The sequence below is a fragment of the Patagioenas fasciata genome, chromosome Z, assembly GCF_037038585.1.
Source record: "Patagioenas fasciata isolate bPatFas1 chromosome Z, bPatFas1.hap1, whole genome shotgun sequence".
Classification (NCBI taxonomy): Eukaryota; Metazoa; Chordata; class Aves; order Columbiformes; family Columbidae; genus Patagioenas; species Patagioenas fasciata.
This window is the reverse complement of record NC_092560.1, coordinates 20542615-20568411: the sequence shown is the minus strand read 5'-3', so window position 1 is coordinate 20568411 and position 25797 is coordinate 20542615. Positions and strand designations below refer to the sequence as shown.

Here is a 25797-nt window from a genome sequence, read left to right as displayed (position 1 = left end):
ACAAATCAAAGCTATAATAAATCAATCCCCAAGACCAGCCAATAATTATAAAGTTAATGCCTCTTTCAATGTATATTGAACAGATCTTCATGTTTGTAGACCACCTAGGACTTGCCAGTCTCAGTGAATGGGGAATACTGAGACAACCGGCCCCCCAAGCTCCGAAATCATGCTATCTGTGGTGAGAGAAGGAACTACACAGACTGAGCCACAATGCATACACGTGCTAAGTTAACATCACCAATGTGTGAATGCTCTCTCATGGCACAATAGGGTTTTATCCCATAGCAGTTTTTTTCCACGTTGGGCCAGGCTGACACTTGTGGTCTCAACACAGATGTTAAATGCAGACTCTTAACAATGTGTGAGCTGCCCTTCTGATAGCCCCCTTCTCCTCTCTTTTTTGTCAACATTACAGCCTGACTGCTTTGTCAAAACTTCAGTTCACACAGGCTGATCCCATTGTTTTTCTAGTCAGCATTTCCTACCCAATTCAGAGTTGTCCACCACCCAGGCTGTTGACTGTTCTAAGAGGTTTTAAGTTCCCTTTAGCCACTACTTTTAGCCATCCAATTAAACTGCAAGGATTCTTGGCTGCTTAGAAATATTGACAGACATGTGTACAATAGAAACATGTCACAAAACAAGAAACAAAGTGTAGGTCTGTTTAGGAATTGGATTACGATTGGATGTTTAGGAACGGATTACAAACCATGAGATCTGGCATCTTTATCTTAACAGGCAATACTAAAACATTCCACAGAAAGTCAGTCTCCATGACAAATTCACACAAGACTTCCTCAACCCCACGGCAGAACATATGCCATGTCTTCATTTGTGAGCATCAACTGCTACGGATGATACCTGCAATGAAGGCTACCACTGACTAGGAAAAGAGCTATTATAGCTTTATGCTATCATAAAAGACAGCCGTCAAAAGCCAATGATGGGTTCAGCTCAAGATCATAATCAATGATATGATGACTGCTTACAAATTCAACTTCCTTTTTACCTTGCTGACACAAACAGCAACAAAAACATAAAAACATTTAATGGGTCCCTGTCATTTGCAGTACTGGGTTGTCATTTTCAAGGGTTTACAGTATTCCTTTAAAAAAATAGTTTTCAGCAGGATCAACACAGGACTATTCTGTCTGTTCCAGAAAAGACAAAGTGAAAAACAACTTCCTTAAATTGTAATTTACAATGTAAGATTCATTTGTTCAATCTCGATTCTTTACTGAAATATTATCTGCACAGAAATTAATATACTGACAAAATATATTAAGATACTTGATGTTTCTTTTGGGGAAGGGATATCTCATAGTAACACATGCTTGTATATTTTCAGTCATAAATGCCCAGGATGTCTGTCCCAGTCTCATGATGAAGTCAGTCTATCAACCTGGCAGAAAACCAGTATAGAATACAGAACAAAGCCAGACCATAAAATAAATAAATTAAAAAAAAAAAATCCAGAGGAGGTTTTGCAGTAAGAAAGAGGAAGGAGATAGACAAGGGAGAAAATTCACTAATGTTTAAAAAAAAAAGGAGCAATTATTTCACAGAACACAAGCTGCATTCTAATAAGCTCTTTTGTAGAGATATTTATTATTAATAACAACAGATGTTTATGTAAAGCACTTTTTGATTCAGGACTACTTCAATTCTACTAAATGAGTAATTTTCCAGTCTGATTCATTATTGATTTTGTTTCAAGTGAAAATGGAAATAGCTCTCTGATTCCAAAAATCGTCTACACAGAGTTCAAGCCAAAGCAATAATTCTGAAATCATTTCAGACTAGAACAGAATTTAAGAAAACGCCATACAATTTTTACATAAAATGACACTATCAGGATATTAAGTTTTTTAAAAAAAAATGTTATCCTCTCAGTTGTTCCTAAATATATATGTATTATATATATATATTTATTCATTTATTTATTTTTACTGACCACGTATCTACTGTCTAAAGTTAATTCATTGTTCATATACTGTCCTTACAATTATAAGGGAGGAAAGCCGGGTTAGGTCGGTTTTGCATAACCCTGAAAAGAAAATTTTGATGTATTTTATTCTTTTTAAACTCACACATCCTTGTAGGTCATTTTGTGACCGTAAGAAAAAAGGTTTCCTGTACATTCTTTTTACAATATAAATGGACACTGGATTATACACATTTCCAGATTTTAAAGAATATTACTTAATACATATTATTGAAATAAATGTTACTGTAGATAATCTCCTCACAAAGTCTGATTAATATTTTCCAACACCTTTTGTTTGGAATTAGGAAAGCTGAGTCCCAAGATGGAGCAGGCTGATATTGCCACAATGCTTCCTCCTTTATGTTTCCTCCCCTCTCTACCCATACAGTTCAAAATACTTAAAAAATTAAGTAACAGTATTTTCAAAATATACAATGGATAACCACATACCTGATAACAAAATAAAAGTACACTAGAGCAAAAAGTTTCAGGGTTTTACATGTCAGTGTTTTTTCCTATGACAATCATTCTATTACAGCAACATGTCTAGCAAACAAAATTTACCAGTAAAGCTTTTGCTGAAAAGATTAAAAGCCTTCTATGAATCACACAAAATATACTGCCAAAACATTTATTTTTGCTGCTACTTGGCACGCTGTGTCTAGAATCTGTGCCACCACAGCCACATAGAGAGCAACTATGTAGTCATGGAGTCATTCTTCTGATCTCACTGTCCCCAAGACTGAATATTTCCTAAAGGATTCAACTTCCTGACCTTGATGTTTTTTAATTAAGATGCAAAATTAAGAATGCTGCAGTCTTAGCCTCTGAAAATCATCAAAGCTTGCAGAGGAATTCATAAGCTGTTTAATTCAAATTATAGATTTTTCTTCTGCTAGCATCTCACATACAAAATTTATTTATCATTTCCTTCATTTCTAGCAGTAATGGTACTCCTCCTGCTGGACAACCGGGGCAATAACCACAATCCATGTTTCTAACAGTGTACAGATTAAAAGAGCCAAGAATACTATGCAGCAATTTTCTGCTATAAAACCTGAAGCTGAAAGATTGCATCTCTATGGAAATGGCTCCCTTCAACAGCCTTAAAGCTATCACCTTTACCTCAGTATACTTAATTAAAAATATTGGGCTTTTCTTACTTAACTCTTTAAAAATTAAAACACAAGTTTTCATTCGGAAGGAAATATTAACATGCATATAGTGATCACATCTTCATAATGCATTAATCAGGACTGTGAAAAAATGAGTATTTCACAAAAGCATTAAAAGTAATTTTAATTCTACAGCTTCTGTGTTGTGTACTATTTAATATCCAAAGAATAAAAATTAAGATGAAGGCACACCACCAAAAAATTCAAAAGTATTTTAATGAGCAGGAAGTAAGCTAATTACCGATGGCTGTTTAGAAAAAAAAAAAAAAATCCATTTTTTGAATCTGTGGTTAACACTAGTCTCTGTCAATTCAGAAAATAAGCGCTCTTGGTTACAGCCAAAATTTTGACAAAGAACAGTGCTTTCATGAAAGGCAGAAGGTACTGCAGTCTCTGCAATGCTGCGGTACTTCAGCTCCAATTAATCTACAAAGACTAAAAGAATCATGCAGGATGCTTGCACAAAACTCTAACCAATAGTAAGCAAATCTTCCCACTGGTCCTGTTCATTTGATGCCAAAATTATGTCATTCTGACAAATTATTTCATGGCACAATGTTATATGGCATCATATCCTTAGCAACACTCAAAAAAAATCAGTTTTATAGGGCTCTGATGTCATCTTACAGGTAGATATATTGACTAGATGCCCAAATAAATTATTATTAACTTTCTGTACTTCACTGTGTGCACCCCAATCCTGCAGCTGAAAAACTGAGAAAGCTAAATACTATTCAGTGTAATACTAGACTTAACAAAGGTCTAAACAGACCAGATCTGCTGTGTCTACTAAGTTTTTCTATACAGTGTAAACATATTTATCTCTCTGGGGGACAGAATGTTATATACTGTAACACTGATCCTGTTTTTCAGAAGTGTCATTTGAAGTGTCCACATACGCAAACTCATAAAGCCAAAAAACCTCACAGCTAAAAGAAAACAAAACTAAACCAAATAGAACAAAGTACTCAATTTCTTCCACATCTTTGTGTAAATTCAGGCAAACATGTGAACCTGACCCACTCTGCAGGCAACTACATTAAACTGGGTTAAAATAATTACTGCACAGGTATTAATATTCTGCTTGCTAACCTGTCACATCTTCTGAAAGGTAGATATTAAAAGTAGGCTTCTCTCTGAAAGTCTTCAAATTAACCTCGTTAAACCATCAAGACCAAAGTTTTATACATATTCATTTTTCAGCTGTTATTATTAACAACTATTATTACCCCTTCAGAGGTTGCAAACTGTCTGAAGTAAACATAATTTCCCTTTTCCTCTCTTGTACAGACCATCTCCAAGCAAATACTTTGGCTCCTGAACAAACAGAACTTGGGTTCTTTTTTAAAAACACAATGTACTTACTAACTAAGTTAGAGCATTCAGGGGACTCTCACAATAAAAAGAAAATATTCTACCATTAAATTACACAATTAGAGAAGCACCACCAACACATTCAATATAAAGACTTTATCTTTGGAAAATAACGCTCCTTCTAGAAGTACTGCAATGCCCAATCCAATATTTCATTCAATATCACAGTGAAGTGCTTGCACTTAAAACCTGCAAACCCTGTGTGTGAGAAGCCTTCAGAATACAGAAAGAATAATATTACTCAGTCAAGAAATGTTGTAAGTTAACTTAGTTTGTAAATGAAAAAAAAAATTTAAAAGCTACTGAAACTAGAAGCAAAGACATTTACACTTAGTTATCTTTCAAAAATACTAACTTTCCAAAGCTCTAAAATGTAACGTCCATAAGAAATTTTTCTTAGATGACAAATTTCTTCACTAACAGAGAAAGACTGCAATTTCATATCCCTTTTAATTTGAAGGCAGCTACAACAAATCAAAATGGCTCCCCCAAATCTCACAATTCCTGTAAGGTAAATATGAAAAGCCCATCTGCAACAAACTGGAAACAAAGTGAAAAATATGAGTACTCCATTTTAAGAGATGCATTTTATAGGTCTGTCTCTGTTTACAGGACAGTGTCTATGGAAAGATGCTCCAAGTAGACAGCAAATTCTTTGCTTTTCCATATTTCTGGAGTCCCTTAAACCATTTACATGGAAATATTTCTATAGATTAAAAAAAAATTAAAATGAAAATCCTTTAGAAGAGAAATTATGTTGAGAGATTTGCAAAAATCCTCAACTTTGGTACATTTCATATGATAAAAACTTGGCACATACCAACTTGAATGTAATACTTTTATCAGTCCTGGATGATGGAAGGAGTACATACTGAATATTCTGAACATTAATCATCATAAATGAGCACCAAACACAGATATTTTTCATTTTCAATTTCATAATAAGAAATTCCATAATTTTTCACTCTGCTCCAATTCTTAAGTTCATTTTCTCTGTATGCATGTTCAATTGCTTTTTGCTGATGACAAGATGCTGGAATATGATAAAAGAACAGAGTCTAAATAAAACAAATTGAGCTTAATTCTCCCTTAACCCATGCGACCTTTTCAAACCAACACAAGATAATGCTTCAAAACCCATGTATATTTTTCTCCTTTAAGAATGATCAGATGTTCTTTTCTCATTTTTTTCTGGTAATGTCAGCATTTTTAAGTAGGGACTTAGGGCAGATATATACTCTGAATAAATCTACTCCAGAGAAAGTAAAATTAAATTTGAGTACACCTAAAGTAGTTACATTGCTTCTTCCCAGTATTCACTAATCACTTCTAAAGGAACCTGTTTCTGTCGTCCTTTCCTAGATTTCTAAGAAAACTAACGTTATATTTTTAAGACATAGAAATCATATACCCTTTTAGAATGATACTTTGTTACTTAACATAAATCAGTTTGCTTGCTTGATAGCATATACCTAGATGAACTCTTTTTACCACTAACAACTGACCAAGCAGAAACACGCAATAACTAGACACAAAAATAAATTACATTGCAGTACTAGCTATTTAGACACTTTATAGAGAAAACAGATTCTTACCCAGTTTTCTTTTTTCAGAGGCAAAAAGTAGTAGTAATGACAGAAATCAAGTATCAGTGTATACAAGCTAAGGATCTGAGTGTAGAAACAAAGCTGTAAAAACAGCCAATGATTGTCTTCACCAACACAATTATTAATCCTGCAGAGAAATAAATTGTATACATAAAGACAGAAATACCAAGACTTTAACACTGCAGTTATGATATTGTGAATAAGAGAAGTTATGATTATTCACGGAGTAAACGTAAGAAATACTGACTAATCACTCCATTCTTAGTCAAAGTGACGGTCCATACATTAGAGATGGCAGTTACCATGGAGTGGTTTCCTTACACTCAAGTATAGGTTGCATTACTGAGATCACTGCTTAGAAAAGGAGATATATTTGCCCATATTTTCATATGGCGAAGATACTACTATAGTTTTAAGTAATACTCAAGTAACAAAATTATTTTTTAAAAGTCAACAAAATTTCATAGTAATATGTACTATCTTCTGTTACTCAACAGATTTCACCGGTTTGAACTATGTATAGTCCAAAAACCAGAAATACAAATTAATGGTTTGAAATAAATGTGATTACAGGGTACCCCAATGACAAACAAGTATGACTAAGGAAGGAGCCTAAGACACAGAAGACAGAACAGGCATCTCCGTTCAGAAGTCTTCTGCACACTCCAACATATACTAGTAATCACAAGGATTCTAGAAATATCAAGTAGGAGATTAAAAATTTTTGAAATCTAAGTCTAGTCTGCTTCACAGGAGTTACACTGATGCAAAAATGGTCAGGTTGCAATTTCACATAAGCATTGGCACAGACATCACTAACAAGCTAAGCCATAATGACAATAGCACTATATTGGCACTATTTTCTGAAGTAGCAATTGACAAAAATGGTAGTTTAAAAAACGGCTAAATCAAAACAGGAGGATCCTGATGTCACCACAATCTGATGGTGACATCACCTGATGTCCTTTGCCATCATTGCCATCTTGAAGGATACCATACCTCAGAACTACTGACAGAAATGTTTATTTTAAGCTACAATCAGTTGAAATAGAGAATTTTAGCCAGATTAGTTCTTTTTAACTGAAACTAGTTAGAAAACATCAAAATAAGCAATTTCATTACAAAATCAGAGAGGCTATGACAAGTATATGGTATAAGTCAATAATATTTCTACTCAGAACGGCCAATCCGTAAAGTAAAAAACAAAACTGTCTTAAACCATGATCTATTTTTATTATTATAAAGAGTATCCCCTCATATGCTGAAATTTAAAGGTTTATTTAATCCAAGAAACAAAATTATTGTTTAATTTCCTACAAAAATATCTTTTCCTGCATCAGAAACTAAATTGGAACAAATGAAATAAATCTTCAACATGCTAATTATGTTGAGATCAGTTTTAGGAGTAAAAATTCCAATTCTTTAAACAAAATACATCAATCTTCCAAAACTATATGGCAGGTAACAATTTGACAATGATAAAATGTTACGCTACAATACTTCTTACTGTCAGTTTTACTTGTAGACATAAAGTCTCGAAGTTGCCCTTTCCCTGCTCTAAATGCCTAATGATTCAGCATTACTTGGAAAGAAATATGACAAATGACCAATACTTAAGACCATAAATTTTGAAATTATTCATTCAAACAACAGTAAATTGTTAGAACAGATGTCCTGGTCTTACCATGGACAGTGGTGATCCATCCTCCTCACGCAATGTCCGCAACGACTGCAATGGTGTGAACGCTTTGGTCTCATCATATTGCACTTGTTACATAATTCCCAATATTCTCGTTCTAAGAGAAAATGTAAAGACATCTTAAAAAGATTTAAACACAGTCCAGCACGCTTATGACAAATCTATATGTCAGTGATTCAAAGATTAAGAAAAACTTAATATGAGTTGACAAGGGTAGGTAGCATTTAAAAAACGTTTTTCCCACTGTCACCTTAAATAAATTGGAAGATATTCTTGCCACTCTCTGCCAGTTTTCTTCTTGAAAATCCTCTCTCCTCCTATATATATCCCTAAGGAGTGACTACTACGGCACAAAAGCTGCCACTCAAACAAGGAATACAATTATTTTCTTACACGTCTATTGTGAAAAAACCACATCTGCTAGACAGAACCATTGTACAATCTCCCTGCAAATACAAAACCTCCTGAAGAAATACTGCTACTCAAATTTGTCAAAGCTAGCTAACTAAAATAAAATACTCAATGAACACTTCAGGAACATCTTCCACCTCAAAGCATTTTAAGGCATCTCACAAAACGGAATTTTATACATAAGGCAACCAAAGAACAGATAAGAGACAGGCTTGTATTTTAAAATATACACTATTTTTGGATGCTCAGTGTGAGACTCCTCAAGTTCATCTCCAGAGATATCGAGTAGCTGAAACTACCAGGAACTATTATTGCACAGTTTAGCTATTATTTATCTCAAATTGCACCACCCAAATTAGAGGAAGCCTTTGAAAATGAGAATTCAAATTACATATTCAGAAAGTTCATCTTCACATGCAAAAAACTCACACTAACACTGTAATACTTCCATTCACAAAAGCATATGTATTCTACTGAGAATCTTAAATACTTTGGTTGTTTCTACTGAAATAGACAATCTTTGACACAGATTTTTTTTTTAAATCCCAGGGGACCCAAAAAAAAAAAAAAAAAAGAAAGCTTCATTTTTATAGTAGGGTATTCTGAAATTTTACACAGTAAAGTACTGTCCCTCTGTAAACAAAATCAAGTTAAATTAGCACTTCTGAGCCACCAGCAGGCAGTTCTCATCTTATCTTTCTCGCTGCAAAACAACATTCGGACACTGGAAGTAAAAAGCCCAATATCTGAGATCATTAAACTAGTAATAATGCCAAATGCAAACTGATATACAATCTGTTTCCATAAATCCAGTGTCACAGAGGTGTCACTCCCTAATAGGGTAGCTACTAGCAGAGTTCAGAAACACCCCAACCTGATTTTTTAATACAATTTATACCACGCAAAAAATGTATCTTCCTGTCAACCTAGAGAATACCAGAGAACTGAAGTGCTACTTTAGAAAGTACAAAAAACCTGATCTAGCTCACACCAAATCATAATATAAATTTCACAGTCAAGCCTAAGCGTTCCATCTTCAAACATATATATAAAGTATCATTGCTGTATGAAATTAATGGAGAATGAACAGGTTCAAGAGCTATTTAAAGGGATCCCTTAAAAGAGAAAGAAGCATTTGTGCACAAAGGGAATTTGTACCGGTCCATGGTATTTTGCAGGTACATGAACATTCAGTCATAAACATAATTGTAACTGTACTAGGTGCCTTCATTCTCCAGCTCAGGTTGCAGAACCCATGTTGTTCTTCCTGCAGCAAGAACTCTGACTGCAGAACCCAAGTCTGAGCCACCTTTCGTTTTACTGGATCAAAGACTCAGTTACCAGGAACAGAAAGAACACTGACATGAGAATTTCTGTGATCAGTGTTTCACATCTGAAATTCAGAGAGATACATCCCTTCCTACTAGCTGCTGCCCAGTTTGTGCACATAGTAACTTCAGTGCTGAGGCTAAACAGATGCTGTTTCCAAACACGTCACCCTAGATTCTCACTAACATCAGGAAGAGAGAGCAAACTGTTATTCCTGGCATCTACCACATTGCAAGACAAGACTAAAATATTCAACCCTCACTACATTTGATACATTTTCTACATTCACAAAGTATTTTCCCTTAATGTGACAATGCTGATGCTGTTTAATAGCCCTATATCATTCTAAACTGCTATGTAAAAGCTCTATGCATTAGACAAGCATCTCAATAGCATCAAATGGTTCAAATTTTTTTTTTTTCCTGTGGAGAATTATTAAGTTCTCAAATTTCCTCCAGTTTCTGGAGCATTGAACACCATATGGGAATTGCTACTTCACAGCAACACATTGAAATTAGTATCACATTTGTTTGGTTAACAGCCAATACTAGCATAACACACTGAAAAAAAAGTGTAAAAAATGCACAGGTAAAATCCAGCATAAGAGTATCTTTTACCACCCTTTTCAACATCTTATAAATTTAGTTTAAAAAAAGCTGTTGAATTGTAACGAGTAATCATCTCTAAATATTTTCTATTAAATATTATCAAGTTAGAGGTATATGCAGTATGTTTGAAAGACTCGAATACAAAAAAAAACTTCCCATGGAAAAATTTCATAGCAGAAGTTCCTACATAACTAAACTTCTGAAGGAATACAAGTTCTGAAAAGGAAATTTTGAGTTTACACAAGTGAAAGTGCTAAAAATTTACAGGTTAAAGACAGTGACATACCAATTTTAATTTCTTTAACCATACAGACTCCAGCAGAGACAGTTCACAGTTTCCATCAAATCTCACAAAATAAAATTTATTCCTAGTTATTTTGAGGACATTAAAATAACTTTTATTCAATTATACAGAAACAAATGAATGTACCTGTAATAGGAATCTTTGGGTTTTCCAGTAGCTTTCCTGGATCAGCTACTGAGGCTCTTAGTAATGAAGCTATACAAAACAATGAGCAGAAGTAATAACCTGGAAAAAAAAGCATTTTTTAGCCTTTTTCAGGTATACAAAATATCTGTTATACACTGCATCAAAAATATAGATGCCTCAGCATGGAGTTGGAAATTACTCAGTCTACTCATTGAATTCCAGATATATCTCTGGTGCTATACAGTCTACAATACTAAGTGCTGCCCAGTCTGAAGAAGACAGAGGAAAAGGTAGCAGTGAACATTGTTTTGATAGCACCAGCAGGATGCCACTACGACTTTATTACTGTATTGAAGAAGTTCCTCCCCTGTCTTATCAAACAAGTACCAGTCATTCTACACTTCAAAGCCTCTATGTAAAAGGACATTCCAAATGGTTCACCTTCACTTTAAAATTGGTTCTAGTTATAAATAAGTATTCTCCCCAGCAAAACCTATTAGCCTAACACATATCAGCTGACTTATCCAGAGATGTATGATGAAACTAATAACACCCAGTTTGTCAACCATCAGTACTATTCCTCCCAAATTCTGACAAGCATTAAGAGTTGTGGGTCTGAAATTATGTTGACAGGTTCTAGCTATAGGAACTGAAAGACATATTAATGCTTTTCCCCAGGTTCCCTACAAACAAGTTTTACCACAACACCTTTGAAATGAACGGTCAGCTTCTCAGAACACAAAATATAGGACACATCCCAGTACTCCTATCCCTTATGTCCTTTATATCTCCTTTATACCCCTTCTCTCCTTTATCCTTCCTCTTTATCCTTCACTTTATTCTTTATTTTCTGACCTTTCTCATTCATGTTAATTCCTGCCCACAGATACTATCTTTACTAGTAGAAAAAAGGACTAAGTTAAATTGACTCACACAAAATTGCCACAAGTGAAATATGTCCTTCTTCATAGTGAGGAAAAAGGATCACTTTTGGAATGAAGATTGTATTGTACAGCCAGACAAAGATAATCAGGCCCATGCAGCACCAACCCTGAGGGTCGATCACAAAGTGAATTCGTCGTCCCATTGAATACAAACAGGTAATAATCTGTCACGACCCAGGAAGAAAAGATTATCCTAGAGAGATAAACTGGAGAAAAAAAAAAGTAAATTAACTCACATCATGCAACCTACAGGGTTCCACATACATTCAAATAGATTAAAAAACAACAACAAACACCAGTCAGCTACTGATTTCAGGAACTGAATGAAAACTTACAAACATTTCATATACACTGTTCAAGTACCAGGAAAACAAAAATTTTATTATTTCATCCATTAGTCATATCTCACTAAAAAGTAACATTTATCATCAAGATGCAAGTAAAATAAGTTCTTAGGAAAACTATTAAGTAATAGCTACAGCAAGCAATTGTCAGCCAGCTGGCAGCAACAAAGGATAGAAACATTAAAGAAAATAAGTCTCCTACCAAAATAAAAAGGTTGCAAAGCAAACAATACAGGGAATGATTCATATTATGCAAGGATTCATCCCACATACCTATCGTAGTCTCACAACTATATTTCAAGTTTATTTTTTAAAAGTTTATATGCTAAAATGGTCACAAGCTTCCCTATTAATTTGTCACTTTTCCCTTCCCTATCAAGTTTTCTCACTATTAATCATGCTTAAAAAATCAAAGTTTCAATTCTGCTAGTTCAGTGTGCTGGTTTCTTTTTTGTTTTACACGGAGGAAACCCCACCAAGTCCTACGGTTCCAACTTCAGAGCTTCATAAACTATCTTGATAAAAACAAAGCATTGTTGTAAGCACTACTCAGCAGAACCTTCAAGGGAAGGATTACTATTGTTACTTTTTGTCACGTTGCCTTCATATATATATCTTAGTATTGCAACACAAACAGAAACCCCAAGCTACTCTCCTACTCATTATTTCCCCAATTTCTGGGCTTCAGGGAACTTGTCCAATTTAGATAGATTTCCTTCCTTTCAGCTTCTAATTGTTGCATAGAAGTTTCATCTTGTTTATGAGGTAGACATCTCTGTTTCCAGGGGTTTTGCTTGCTTATTTCATGTTTGTCTATCCTCACTTGCACTAACAATTTCTCTGCTTAATATTATTCACAAGTTTCATTAATGTCTTGTTTTCATCTTTTTCTGGATCTCTAATTAAAACCAGGCCCAAATAAGCTATCTGACATTTTTCCAGACTTCTCCTATGCACTATTTATGAAAATCCCTTTTTTTGCTGTCCTCTTGTGCAAGTATTCGCATTCAAGTATAGCAGAGTGTTAAGTGCTTATTTTTATCCTAAAAACACAACAAATTTGATAACACTTGTTTGATAAACTCATGTTGCATATTGAATACACCTACTGTGCTCTTAGAACTGTTTTCAAATTCACAATGATCACAAAAACTATTTAGGCCTATATTTACTATCATTTTCTAATTTTACTACATGTAGCATGCACACACCACAGTCTGTTGTATAAATTTTACTAATACACTAGACAAGTACATACAGTCTCTAGACATATAAATGATGTAGTATCATACTCTTGAACCTGCCAGTACTTAATGCGCTTCTGTTGTAAGTTAGCTTTGGTAACCAGCAGGTTTAGAACTAAGAAGCATTTTATATCCTTCTAAGCATGCACTGATGGAGGATCTGTCTGAGGCAGCCAAGCTCTAGGAGGAGGTGGGCAGACTGTACGACATCGGAAATACTGAAAAGGACATAGACCAGATTCCCCCCTGCAGCTACAGGAACCACCACGGCACTGCAGAGATGCAGGCAGAGCCTTAGCTTATCAGGCTGGGCATGGAGATGCTGAGCCTGATGAGCATGGGAGCTTGTGAGCGCTGGTACCATCAGAACAGTTCCTGCTGTGCTTGCAGCTCTGATCTACAGAGCAGGTTCTGAACCCTGGCAGCAGGTAAAGACAGGGGGCTCTGTCCAGTGAAGCTTCCAAACTGGCTGTGCCCAAGTCCTGTGGCAGGACAGGGCAAGGAACACTAGTGGGAAACTCCCTGTTGCAGGGACAGAGGCAGCTCTGCCAGCCCAATCTGTCACCTGTCCAGATTTGCTGCTTGCCAGGGGCTTGGGTCCTGGATACCATGGATCAGCCATTACTGAGACTGGTAGTAGAGTGGCCCTCAGACCATGACCTTCAGCTGCTCTTCACAGAATCACAGAATGGTTGGGGTTGGAAGGCACCTCTAGAAATCATCTAGTCCAACCCCCTTGCTAGAGCAGGTTCACCTAGAGCAGGTTGCACAAGTTGCTCTTCCACCTAGGCAGCACCAATATGGCCAAGGGAAACCAGGTGAATATCATGCATGACTACTTGGCTTGGAGTATGAAGGGCAGAGCCTAGGAACCAGGCGGTGTCTCCTTCAGCCTGCTGGTGAAGGGTAAGGAATTGAGTAGGAGTAGACAGATCCTGCAGACCAACAAGTGGTTGTACAGCTTGCATGAAAAGCTGGGACTCAGCTTTTACATCAATAGGACCTTCTCTGATGACCAAGAACTGTGGGGGAGGAGCAGCTAGATCCACCTGACACTATGTGGGGTAAAAGCACCTTTGCCAACAGGCTGCTTAATCTGCTAAGAGAAGGCTTAGACTAGGAACAATGAGAGAGGTAGGTGGTGACCTAAAATGGAGTGAGGAAGTGGTGGTCAGGGTTTTCAAGCCAAGAGAGATCCTATATATATAGAGAGAGAAAGAGAGAGAGAGATCCTATAAATAATTAAACAGAGGTAAAGTGGAGTCACATCAAGTTTGTGTCCATATCTGATAAAGAAACACCACTTAGGTATACTGGGAAGTGGTTAGGAAAGCCAAAGTCCACCTGGAGTTGAATCTGGTGAGGGATATGAAGGTCAAAAGAAACTCTTGTACAGGTACATATGCAGTGTAAGGAAGGCTAGAGGAAATGTGGGTGTGCTGCAGAATGGGACACAGTATCTGTCGAAAGGATGCAAAAAAGTCAAATTGCCTTCTTCACCTTGCTCTTTACAGGTAAGACCTGTCTTCTGGAATCCCAGGCCCCTGAGACCAGTGGGAAACTCTGGAGCAACAAAGATTTTCTCTGAGTGAGGGAGGATCAGATTAAGAAACCTTTAAATAAACTGGACATAACACTTCCATGGGACTTGAAATGCCACTACTGAGTTCTGAGAGAGCTGGCCCTGTCATTGTGAGGCCATTCTCAATTATATTTGGAAGTCTTAAACTGATGGGTAAAGTTCCAGAGGACTCAAGAAAGGAAGTGTTAACCATGTTTTCCAAGGTAAGGAGAATCTAGGCAACTACAGGCCAGTTAGGCTCACCGTGATCACTGGGAAGGTGGAGCAAATAATCCTGGCAACTGTTTCCAAATACATGAAGCACAAGAAGGCGACTGGGAGCAGTCAGCATGGATTTCCGAAAGAGAAACTATGCAGACTGGCAAAAACACAAATGTAAAAAACAACAGAGGCAGTTAGAAACACTGCTGCCCACTGAGGAATCCATCTGTTTTCCATCTTACCAGAGCAGCAGAGATTTCATGACTTCACAGTGCTTCCTCAGAAGGGGAAACAATAGCTTAACCAATGAAACAGAGAGATTTAAGTACTGAAATGCTTGTTTCTGAGTGATCTACAAAGTATAATGCATGAGCAATAAGCAGTGAGAGAGATTCTGGAGAAAACAATAAGAGTGCCTAGAATGGAAACACATCCAAAATTTTTATAACTCAATAACTAACTTTTGCCTACACTATTCACGTATATAATTAAAGAACTAAACCAAACAGAAATACAGCCCCCCAAACCATACCTCTGATGGCAAGTTCCACAATTCAGTTGGACCTACACATAAAAAGGCCCCATTCTCAAGAAAGAGAGGATTTTCATGATCATCTTCTGTATTTTTCCTGAAAGAGAACAAAAAGAGTGTGATACTCAACCAACCATCATCACTGGCTTGAAAGGCAACATGTAATAGACTACTTTCTGTTCTGTTCTTTGTACCTCAACTCACTGAGTAGAGCTTCCTCTCAAGCTATTTACAAAGATATCCAGATCCTTTGCCTCTCATGTCTAAACTGACATACTGATTCTAACTAGTGTTCTTTGAATTTCAGTTCTAGGCCATTTCATAATTTTAATATAGATTTTAAAGGATGAGACTGTTCAGAGAAAGGTCTACAGTAAACTGCACTACTGTCAGTGTATTTCAGTTAATTTAGATTGTCATACACTTTCTTCACCATGCCTGTTATGATAAATTAAGCTTTATATTTTCCATTATACTTTTGTTAGCAATACTGTATAAGCAATGTTAATATATTAACTTCCTCCAGCAAAGTGAGCTTTTTTCCTTCTCATTCTTGTTGCATGTACCATATATAAATATGTAAGAGTGTGGGGAATAGAGAAAACCTAACACATGCATATTCTGATGATGAGGTAGAAAGTATTAGATTCCAATTTAACTCACGGGCAAGGTGAACTTACAGTCTTTTATTTTTAAACATACTTTAAAAAAATCTATATTAAGCCTTTCAAATATAATGTCAAAATAAAGGAAGACTGATCTCAAATAATTCTGTTCTTTGGGATGCATCATTTCTGATAAGAATAATAACTACAATATGTAGAGGGAAAAAAGTCTATGAGCAGGTTTACAATAAATCAGTTGAAAAGAAACAATTAAGTATTTATATCCTTATATATTCAGTATTCATATATGCAATGCCTAAAAATCTCACAACAAAATCCTTTAAGATAAAACAGACAACACTAATGTTGGAGGTTTTGTAGTTTTCTTCCCTCTTACCCTAATTTATAGCATTTTTTCCTAAATACATACCTCAAACACAAAGCATTTAAAAGTAAACATTAGCTCTGGCTGCGGAAAGCTTCAGATATGCCAAAATACGACAGAGCTTTTCTTACAAAAATCAAGAACTGCTCTTGCCTTTCCAAAAAATATTTTTACTACTGGATTTCTTCACTACAATCACATTCAATGTGACTCCTGATGCGACATCCTGAATAATGAGACCACAGAATGAGTCAGGCAGGCAGAAAGTCACTTCTGAGAAAAAAGAAAGCTCTGCACTGACCAGAAAAGTTAACATGAAGATTGTTTTAATTAGGTTCATTTGAATGCAAACTTAAAAAAAAAAAAGTATAAAATTTTGCATCAAGACTCTCCCAAAACATACTTAGAAAATTACGTTTCATAAATAAAGTCAATACAAGCACCTCTGGCAGCATCCTGCTTCTTGCACTTTTATGGCTATTGCATTCATACATAACTAGAAACCAAGATTCTATGCATTCTGCCTCACTTTGGCTTAAACAAATCCAGAATGGCTCAGATCAATAATTCACAGAATTGTTCACTGTAAAACATAATTTTAAGACTCCACACAAACTGAACAATACTATGTTCTACAAAATACACTTCTAGAGTGAGAAAAAAACCACTTTCTAAGAAGGCTGTATTCTAAGCAATTCAGAAAGCGGAACAGAGAGTAGTAACACAAGAGCTACACTTGCTATCATATTTGTGATAGCCAAAACAAGGCCATAGCAATCAACAGCTGTGGCCCTAGATATGTGACGCTTCTGACATGTTAAGAATTACTGCCAAAAGCTACTGATATAAAATTAAAAATACACTTCAACAAGAAAGAAACAAAGTGGACTTGAACCAAACAGCTAAATTACTTTCGACTGCATTTTAAAGAAGTCACTTACGTGATGTAATCAAGGGTCAGAATATAATTACCATTATGTCTCTTACAGCTCTTCTGTTTAACAAAACTAGTATCTGGATAACCATTTAATACAAGTAGGAACACATTTTTGACATGACAAAATCCTACGTACGCATTAAACATCTTTATACAATAGATGGTTGTTAGTAGAAACTGTGGCACTACAGAGCTGTTAGGTGGCTGTTGACAGGTTAAGGTAGGCAAGATGTCCCCACCCAGTTCTTTTTTACAGATAGGATTTTGCAAGGCGTGCCTCTAAACATCTACTGCACTCATGAAAGATGACACATGGGCTTGGACTGGGACATGGCTCAATACCAATGCACGCATGTTGTACCACCATGGATCACAAATCCATGAAAACTATCTTCATCTATTGCTGACCAAACAGCCACTTTTACACTGACAATATACATGGCTTTAGCACATTACTGTTTGGATCCTCAGTGTGAATGGTGTGAAGATGTACAATTTCATTTTACTAACTACTGGGGCTGGAAAATAACAAGTGTGAAGCTATGAAAGGCTAAAGGGCATTGTATTTCCTTATGCTGTGTTGCCCGAGTACAGGACCAACAAAACCCATGTACTTGCTCAAGAGCAGAAAATGCCCTCCTCATCATTTAGCAAAAAAAGAGCAGCATTGTGGAGTTTCATGAGAACGACTAAGTATTGCTTTATCTCATGGATAAGAGGATGCTCATGAAGCTTGCTAAGGGTTTTCCTCCCTCTACACTCCATGCAGAAAACTGCAATTCTGAAGCTGAAGCTGACACAGGTAGCGCAGACACCCACCACTGGCCACACGGATTAAACACAGGCAAAGCTCATGTCCACGACTGGTTACACGGAGGACCCAGCGCACTCTACCCAAACCCCACCACCGAACAGCCTTCTCAGGACCACGAACAATCGCGCCCGAGGACCACCGGCGCCCTCCGTCCCACCGCCACACAACGGACAGGCGGGAGCGGCCTCTCCCTCCAGGCCCCGGCTCGGCGGCCTGGCGGCGTGACACCCCTCCGGCAGCCCCGAGCGGAGGGCGCTCCATGGGCTCCTCCCGCACACCCCCCGCCCCTCCCCCCGCCGCCCCTTCCCCGCGGCACGAGGCGGAACCAACCGTCGGGCGAGGCTGCGAGGAGAAGGGAGGGGCCGCGGTCACGCGCCCCCCGTCCGCTGCTCTCCATGGCAACCGCGGGGGCCGCCTCCGCCGCTCGCGCCCAAACACTGCACCTTCCGCTTCCGCTGTGGGAACCGCGCATGCGCGCAGGGGGCTGGGTCGCGGAGCGTGCGGACGCGAAGAGGCGGACAGGCTCCCCAGCGAGTTCCCGTCACGGCTGAGCTGTGGGCTCCGCCTGGCAGCCGGGTGCGTTACCCAGCACCTTGATGCTCACCGGCCGGAGCGGTGTGACTGGTTTCTGCACCCCGTCCTCCCTGCGCCAGCGGCGGGAGCCACGCTGCAGGGCGGACCCGCCTGCCCGCCGGAGGTGCCGCAGCCCGGCTGCCCGTACCGGCTCGGCCCGCGGCCGCGGTTCGCCGGTTTTGCAGGTCGCTGGCGCAGGCCCGTTCCCGAGCCCGGGCGTTAGTCAAGACGAGCCCTTGCCTCCCCTCCATCCCTTCAGTGTCCCTTGGCAGTTCCCGACCAGCACTCCAGACACGGTCTCTGCCTCGATCTCCGGGCCCCTGTTAGAAGAATCTCATTCCCCAACTGTTTTACCAATTAGTCATTATAGTATGAAATTGTATAAAGTATCTTAATAGTCTGAAATCATATTTCGTAAGAGGAGTGTGTTTTACTTTGTATACTGCATAATCATGGCTAAGTCAGCATAACTAAAGGGCCCTAGCTCACTGCAAGGAGGACAGCCCCCACCTTCAAGAAACGTTCTTGTTTCTTGGAATCTTAAAGTCATCCACAAAGGAGAAGGTATACTCCTAGACTACTAAGGTAACACTAGCATCTCAGCCCGTCTAACAACTCTGTGAAACCCTCCCATTATCTGGCATTATAGATGAGTAAATGTAGCAGTACCAACACCAGGGACACCTAGATCAAGAAAGCAGATGAATGGTGGCACCATAGAACTATACTTGCTTTTCAAAACAGTAATATGTGTGTGTTAAGTAGTGAACAGTCAAATCATCCTGTGTCTGAGCACTTCAAAGGTCTGAGAACCATGTGTGAAATCGCATTCAGTGTGCCCTGGTTGGAATGGGACACCTCATGTGTATCAATAAATAGTAACTGTTGTAATTCTATACTTTGCATCCTACCCTCTCCTCTGTCTGGCATGAGCCAGTTGCAAAATTTTCATGATGCTCAGGTCCCGTGCTGTGCACCGCGGAGGGGCCTCATAAGGCCACAGAATTCGATCTTTGTTTTTAAAAGAGAATTCTGACCCTGGGGGATTAGCAGTGGCTAAGAGCCACAGACAGCTTGTAATGGACAGTATTTTCGGTGTTCCCAGCTGGGAACCATGCCTTGAGCACCCATGGCTGATGGACATACATGATCTTTTGCCTACCTAAAGGTCTCACCATCTGTCTGAGTGGCATGGTTCCCACTGTAAATTGATGGGCTCCTGCTCTGAAGCATTTTTCCTACACAATGATGAATTAACTGGATGAAGGGTAATATGGTGATTACCACCAATACAGAAAATTCTTCCTTATTACTGATAACATTCTTCCTAAAACTTATTGTAACATGAGTATTTTGAAAGGAGAGTATCCAAAAAGTCAGTTTAATGTTGTGGATTTCAGGCTTTTGTTGCAACTTTTGGACCTTATCCTGATTTTATTTTTCAGTGTCCACAGTCTTCTGTTATGCTGGGTAATTGTTAATGTTTCCAGATAAAGTTGCTCTGACCTAAAAATACATATTCTTAGCAGCAACTGGACGTTGTCTGGGAAGAGAATGAAACATGTTCCATGTAAACCAGAAAACAGCACTGCCTCGAGAGCAACCTGTGTATGTCCCTAGGAACAGGTAACACTGAAAATAATACACATATTAATTGGACTATTAAAAACATGGGGAAAAGAATCACTGGAAAGGTTGTTGTAATAAAAAATAGCCTCTGCCTCTATTCCATGTCAACTTTCACATCTTAATTTATGTCTATATGTAAAAGACATAATAAGCCATTTGTGAAAACTTTCCACAGATTTGAAGAATGAATGTAAATGAAAAACAAACAGAAGAGGAGTGGAAAGGAAACCAAAGATTTGGGAAATAAAATGGAAAAATAAAATGGAAATATAAACAAAGAGGGACAGTATGATCGATGAAGGTTTCTTATAGAATGAAAAAGAATCAGTCAGTGTTGTCATCTTGTAGTCAAATACCAGGTATTTGTATTTCTGTAGTGGTGTCATTAGATCTGTAATCTTGTCAGACAGATTATATTTTACTCTTTTCTACTCATGGATGTGCAGAGTAAACACAGGTTGTGGAACAAGGGCAGCAGTCTATTCCAGCTCAATCATCGGCACAGCAGTTTCCATTTGTTAGTATTTCTTTTGGGGAAGCACAGTGCAGGAAGAAAAACAGGCGATCATGTGCTGGTGTTCCCAACTGAACTTGCAAAGGCTCAGACTATAGAAATCACCTGACACTTTTGCCAAAGTGTGAATCCAATTAGATAATCAGTCTTTGTGGTAAACTCTATTCTGAAGGAAAAAAACATACCTAGGGGAAATATTAACTTTGCATAATATAGACTTTACATATTGTCCAACATGGATGTATTACACAAAGATTATTAAAAGTCTGCAAAATTAGAATATCCACATTCTTCGATGCTGAGTATTGCACAATAGCATAGAATTCCTCTTGGAGTTTCTGATGTCTGTGTTGTGTTGTTGGTGGTGTTTATAAATTACTACAGGAGCCACCAGCTGTCATCATATAAATTTTGTTGGCACTCTGTAAATATTAAATCAGCATGCTAAAATCAAGCCATGTGCCGTAACAGCTGATGCTCTGTTATGGAGAGCACATGCAAAAGAGAGGTATGCACTGTGTCTCCCCTGATTTTTACTGTTTACCAGCCCCTTACTTCATGAGACTGTTTTCCAAGGTTCATCTTGAGCCCAATTGTTTCTCTTTATCGATGTGCAGAAGGGGTGCTGTCTGTGCACAGGTATCTCCTGGGTTGAGAGATCAGCCTTTTCAGCAGTGCCCACTGTCCTGGATCCTTCTAAACTCCACAGTTTCTTACTGCCACTTCTTTTCTGCAGCACTGTTGTATTGCTCACTTCCTTGTAAACATTGCTGGTGTACATAGGATACACTTGTGCACTCTAGAATGGGAGCAAAATTCTTTGTGTCTTGAAGATCCATGTCATGTAGACAGACGTCGGTGTTAATGACATGCTGTGCTGAAACAAATCCTGTCCTGGGTCAGTAGTTTTGTGAGTCACAATGTCACATACTAAGCATAAGGCAATAGATATTAAATGAAAATGTCTCTCAGGCAACATTTTCTCTCTGACCTAGTTGCCAGAAAAATCAAAGGCCAGGTATGCTTTCTGATCTGTCTGCCTCAGTAGGCATGGTGAAATCTATTGATCATCCAGCCCAGATAGGTTTTATGAGGTAGTAGTTTAAATTAGAAAATTAATTTTCATCCAAGGCATTTCAGTGGTGTGAGGAGCTCTGCTGAGATTATGTCCAGCTGCAGATATCCTAACATGAGCTCTCCTAACACCTCTCTCCCTCCAGGAGCTGCTGTCGTAAAGCCAGGCAGGGCAACAGGCTGCCGGAATGCTTCCACATCTGTTGCAGTGTGAGATGAGTTTGAACCAGCTTCAGCGGAGGGTTAAGCTGAAATACTGCCTTGTTCAGAAAGGCAGTTGAGGTACATGCCTGCTTTGTCTGAACACCCTGACTGCAAGCTGCAGCCACCAGCAGAGTATCAGACTAAATGGCTGGTAATAGCGAGACCCTAAAACAGCAAAGACCTCAGAAAATACCTTAGAGAAACATAAGGCTGTCTTTGACTTTTAATATTATTACTCATTTTAGCTTTTGGCCCATTTTTTGTTTTTCAAGTTGAAATGCATTTTGCTGGTGCCATGGAGCACAAGGCACTGAAAAAATGATGATTTTACTCTCAGTGTGGGCAATTGACATTTTTACCAATATTATTTTAGCAAGCCAACTACAGAGTCTTCTCATCCCCATTCTTTCTCATCCCCATTCTTTCTCATCCGAGCAGAGGGAGTGTGTACAACTGTCAGGGAGAGATTTCAGGGGAGCTGAAATTGGTGGCTGCATACCAGATATTCGTGGAGCTAGGTTTAGCAAAGCAGCAAATGCAAAATATTTATTATTCACTATCAATGTTTCCTGTTTCTACTGCCAAGCTGCCTGATGGAGGACCTAAAGTAGCCTCTACCCCAGCCTCTTCACATGCACTGTCCTGCATAGCACATGGTCCCAGCCATGATGTCATTGTGCAGCTATACACACTGGCAGGGGGCTTCTCCCTAAATAAGAAATCTTGTTGTCTTGCTACTGCAGCAAGGAGCTAGTGCATTTAGGAGAAAGTACCACAAGAGATTTTTGCCACAGGTCAGTAAAACATGCTAAAACTTGTTAGCTGACATCCATGAGGTTAACTGAGAATATTCCGTAAATGATGAACAGAGTACCTAGCACAGCATAAAGTGCCAAGTGCAACTTCAGAGACTGTTCACTGAAATAGATGGTTGCACAGAATTTGAGAAGAGCTAGCCTTTAGTATTTGATGTATTTACATGCATTAAAGCCAGTTGCATAAAATCTTTATTTAAGAGAATAGCCTGTACTGAAGATTTATTTCACTTAAGCAATAGAATAAAGAGCACTTCTCCTCAATTATTTTCCAGGTAAAGCACAAGAGGCAGTAGGTCAAATAAAATGGCAGAAGTGTACAAACCCAATTTGGGATTGAGATGAATTTTGAGACAGCTCTGCAACCATGACTTAGTCTTGTTCTGTAAGACAGGTTTGCACAGGAATGCTCTGAAATAGAAGAGATCACACTAACAACGCTTCTATTGTAAGCATAGTTATATTGCCAAAGCCTTCATTACACAATTAAAGTCATGTAGATTTGCTGCTACAATGCCATTGCTGCTAGAAGGATCCATACAGTGATATGGATCACACCCCTCACCTCTCTGACCCACATCATTATACTAGTAGAGGCCATCACAGTTGTGCTGAGAGAACAAAATCCTGTTAGCCCCTGGCCACAACTTATTCCTAATATGGAATTTTTAAAGGCTGAGAAATCTGATCCAATTAACATATTCTTGATTTTGCAGAATACTGTGCTAATTACATGCAACCAGTCATTGCTGGGTTAATTAAACATTCATCAAAAAAAACCTACAGCACTAATCTAATTAGCAATTACTACAGCTGTCATTACCTCTTTTCACCTACTTTTAAGCTGTGCAAATTCACGCTAAGAATCTGGTCCTGTAAACTCCTTCGATGAACAGCTTTCTCTGCCTGCCATTACGCTTCTGTACACAAAAGGAGCTTTAAAAATTAGGCTTCAGTTCTGCCATCTTTATGTGCAAAGTCACAGTTTAGCAATCGGCAATGTCCAATTTATGAGACTGGAAGATTTTGCTTTTTAATTGACTTGTGATCTTACTGGGAGTATGTGTAGGTCCTACCTTTAAGTAGTTGTCTGCAACTATCAAAACATACTTACATTTAAGAAAAAAAGAAAACTGGGATAAATACTGTTATATACTCACACAGGTTTGAAACATCAGTGGTTAGAAGCCTCAGAGGATTTAGTAGTTTCAGATATAAAAATAAAGTTGGGAATAGAGAGGAAAAAGTTGGGAAATTTGATGCCTTGTGTGCTTTTCTTCCTTAGGCTTGATTAAAAATGAACACTAATAATCACAATAACTCACAAAGGCTTGATAAAGTGCTGAGGTTTGATCTTTATGGTAAAGCAGGGAGTTGTTTCTTAGCTTTTCCACTTGAATACAGCTTGATTTAACAAAGCATCAGTTGTTAGGGCTGACTGTGCAATTGGACATGCCCAGTGAGGAGGAATCTGTACTGAAAAAAAGCACAAGCTGTAAAGAATTACTTTATTCTCTGAAACTATGTGGTTGCTAGCTGGTGCTAGTTTGCCCATTAGAAAAGCTTGTTTCTTTGGTCATAACCTGAGCTCATTCATGCTCAATGCAGCCCAACATGTGAAGGTAAATTTCTGAATCTAGATGCTAGCTCCTTTCACTAGCACCCTGAGACAATCAATCAGCATTATAAAGCTAGAATCACTATTAAGTCAATGTAAGTACTTCCTTTATTGCATTCAATACAGAAATGATACGACTTTGACGTTTGTTACTTAAAATAACATCATATATAATGCCATAACATAAAAACAGCCATACACAGTTTGCGTGTCCATATTTAGTGTAAAAGGATAGAGAAAAGGCTTTGTTCAGTTTTATTATACAATTTTTAGTAATTAAAAACAGGTTTATGTATAATGAAGGGTATCTATATACTAATCTTCAGTTCACTCACAGCAAGTGACCTGCAGAAGTAAACAGCCATTGCAGCAGTTCAGATCCAGTATCAGAATATCATATGGATGAAATTTTCAGTAAATATTAAATAAGGGCCTTGCAATCCAAAGCCATGCTGCACGTATTTTTTAGCAGGATATTAAGACACTTCAGATCACAGTGTGGTTCAGCTACAAGGAATCATTTGCCCAACTCTTGAATTGACCAGATATATGAATACTGATTTTTCCAGTACCCCCAGAAAAAGAGCTGTGGATAGTTTTAACAACAGGGGCCCAGGTCTGAGAGTCTGGCAATAGCAGTGGAGCAGATTCCCAGAGGACTTAAGGAGCTCGATTAGAAATAGGCTGAAATCTAGTTGCTGGAAGCTGATCACTGTCTGATGTGCCAGGCCTGCAAGACAAATATAGGGAGAAGCAGCTGGAGAGAGCAGAGAAGCCAGGAGTTCGGCTAACAGCCACTGGTGCTGTGTTGGCTAGCACTAGACTCAGACCTTTCCTGACAAAGAGTTTTCTTGGCTGTTTCTGTAAAGCTATATGGGTATTCCGATACTGATAGCGTCCTGCAGATTTTCTATCACACAAATGCCTTCTCTGCTTTAGTTTAGCTGTTATCAACATTATTTGAACTTTATCTTGGTGTCACTGACAAGGTTAAAATTCATCAGAGTGGAAAATGTGCGTTGTCTTTTCACACTGAACCTAAATAATAATAATAAGAATACATTCATTTATGATGTTTTCTGAGGGAGTATGCCATTTTTAATATTTTTTTCTCCTACTATGTAACACTTTCAGTAAAAAAACTGTGCAGAGCAAATGC

At 38.1% G+C, this 25797-nt stretch overlaps 1 protein-coding gene across 9 annotated transcripts in view; it reads right to left on the bottom strand.

The window, feature by feature from the left end:
• Positions 1-18658, bottom strand: part of ZDHHC21 (zinc finger DHHC-type palmitoyltransferase 21) — a 44085-nt gene extending 25427 nt beyond the window's left edge. For 8 of the 9 annotated variants that reach the window (XR_011736383.1, XR_011736382.1, XM_065861077.2 and 5 more), the window contains exons 1-6: positions 18542-18658; positions 15471-15567; positions 11557-11760; positions 10624-10722; positions 7831-7942; positions 6135-6273 (exon numbers count right to left, since the gene is read on the bottom strand). Coding sequence is in view for 7 of the 9 variants with exons in the window: in XM_065861077.2 (XP_065717149.1) it covers positions 6135-6273; positions 7831-7942; positions 10624-10722; positions 11557-11710 (504 nt within the window). In the remaining 2 variants the exon portion in view is untranslated. Of the gene's footprint in view, positions 1-6134; positions 6274-7830; positions 7943-10623; positions 10723-11556; positions 11761-15470; positions 15568-18216; positions 18408-18541 lie in introns of those variants that run through there. The other variant, XM_065861078.2, reaches the window with a different exon arrangement.
• Between the last annotated feature and the right edge of the window lie 7139 nt (positions 18659-25797).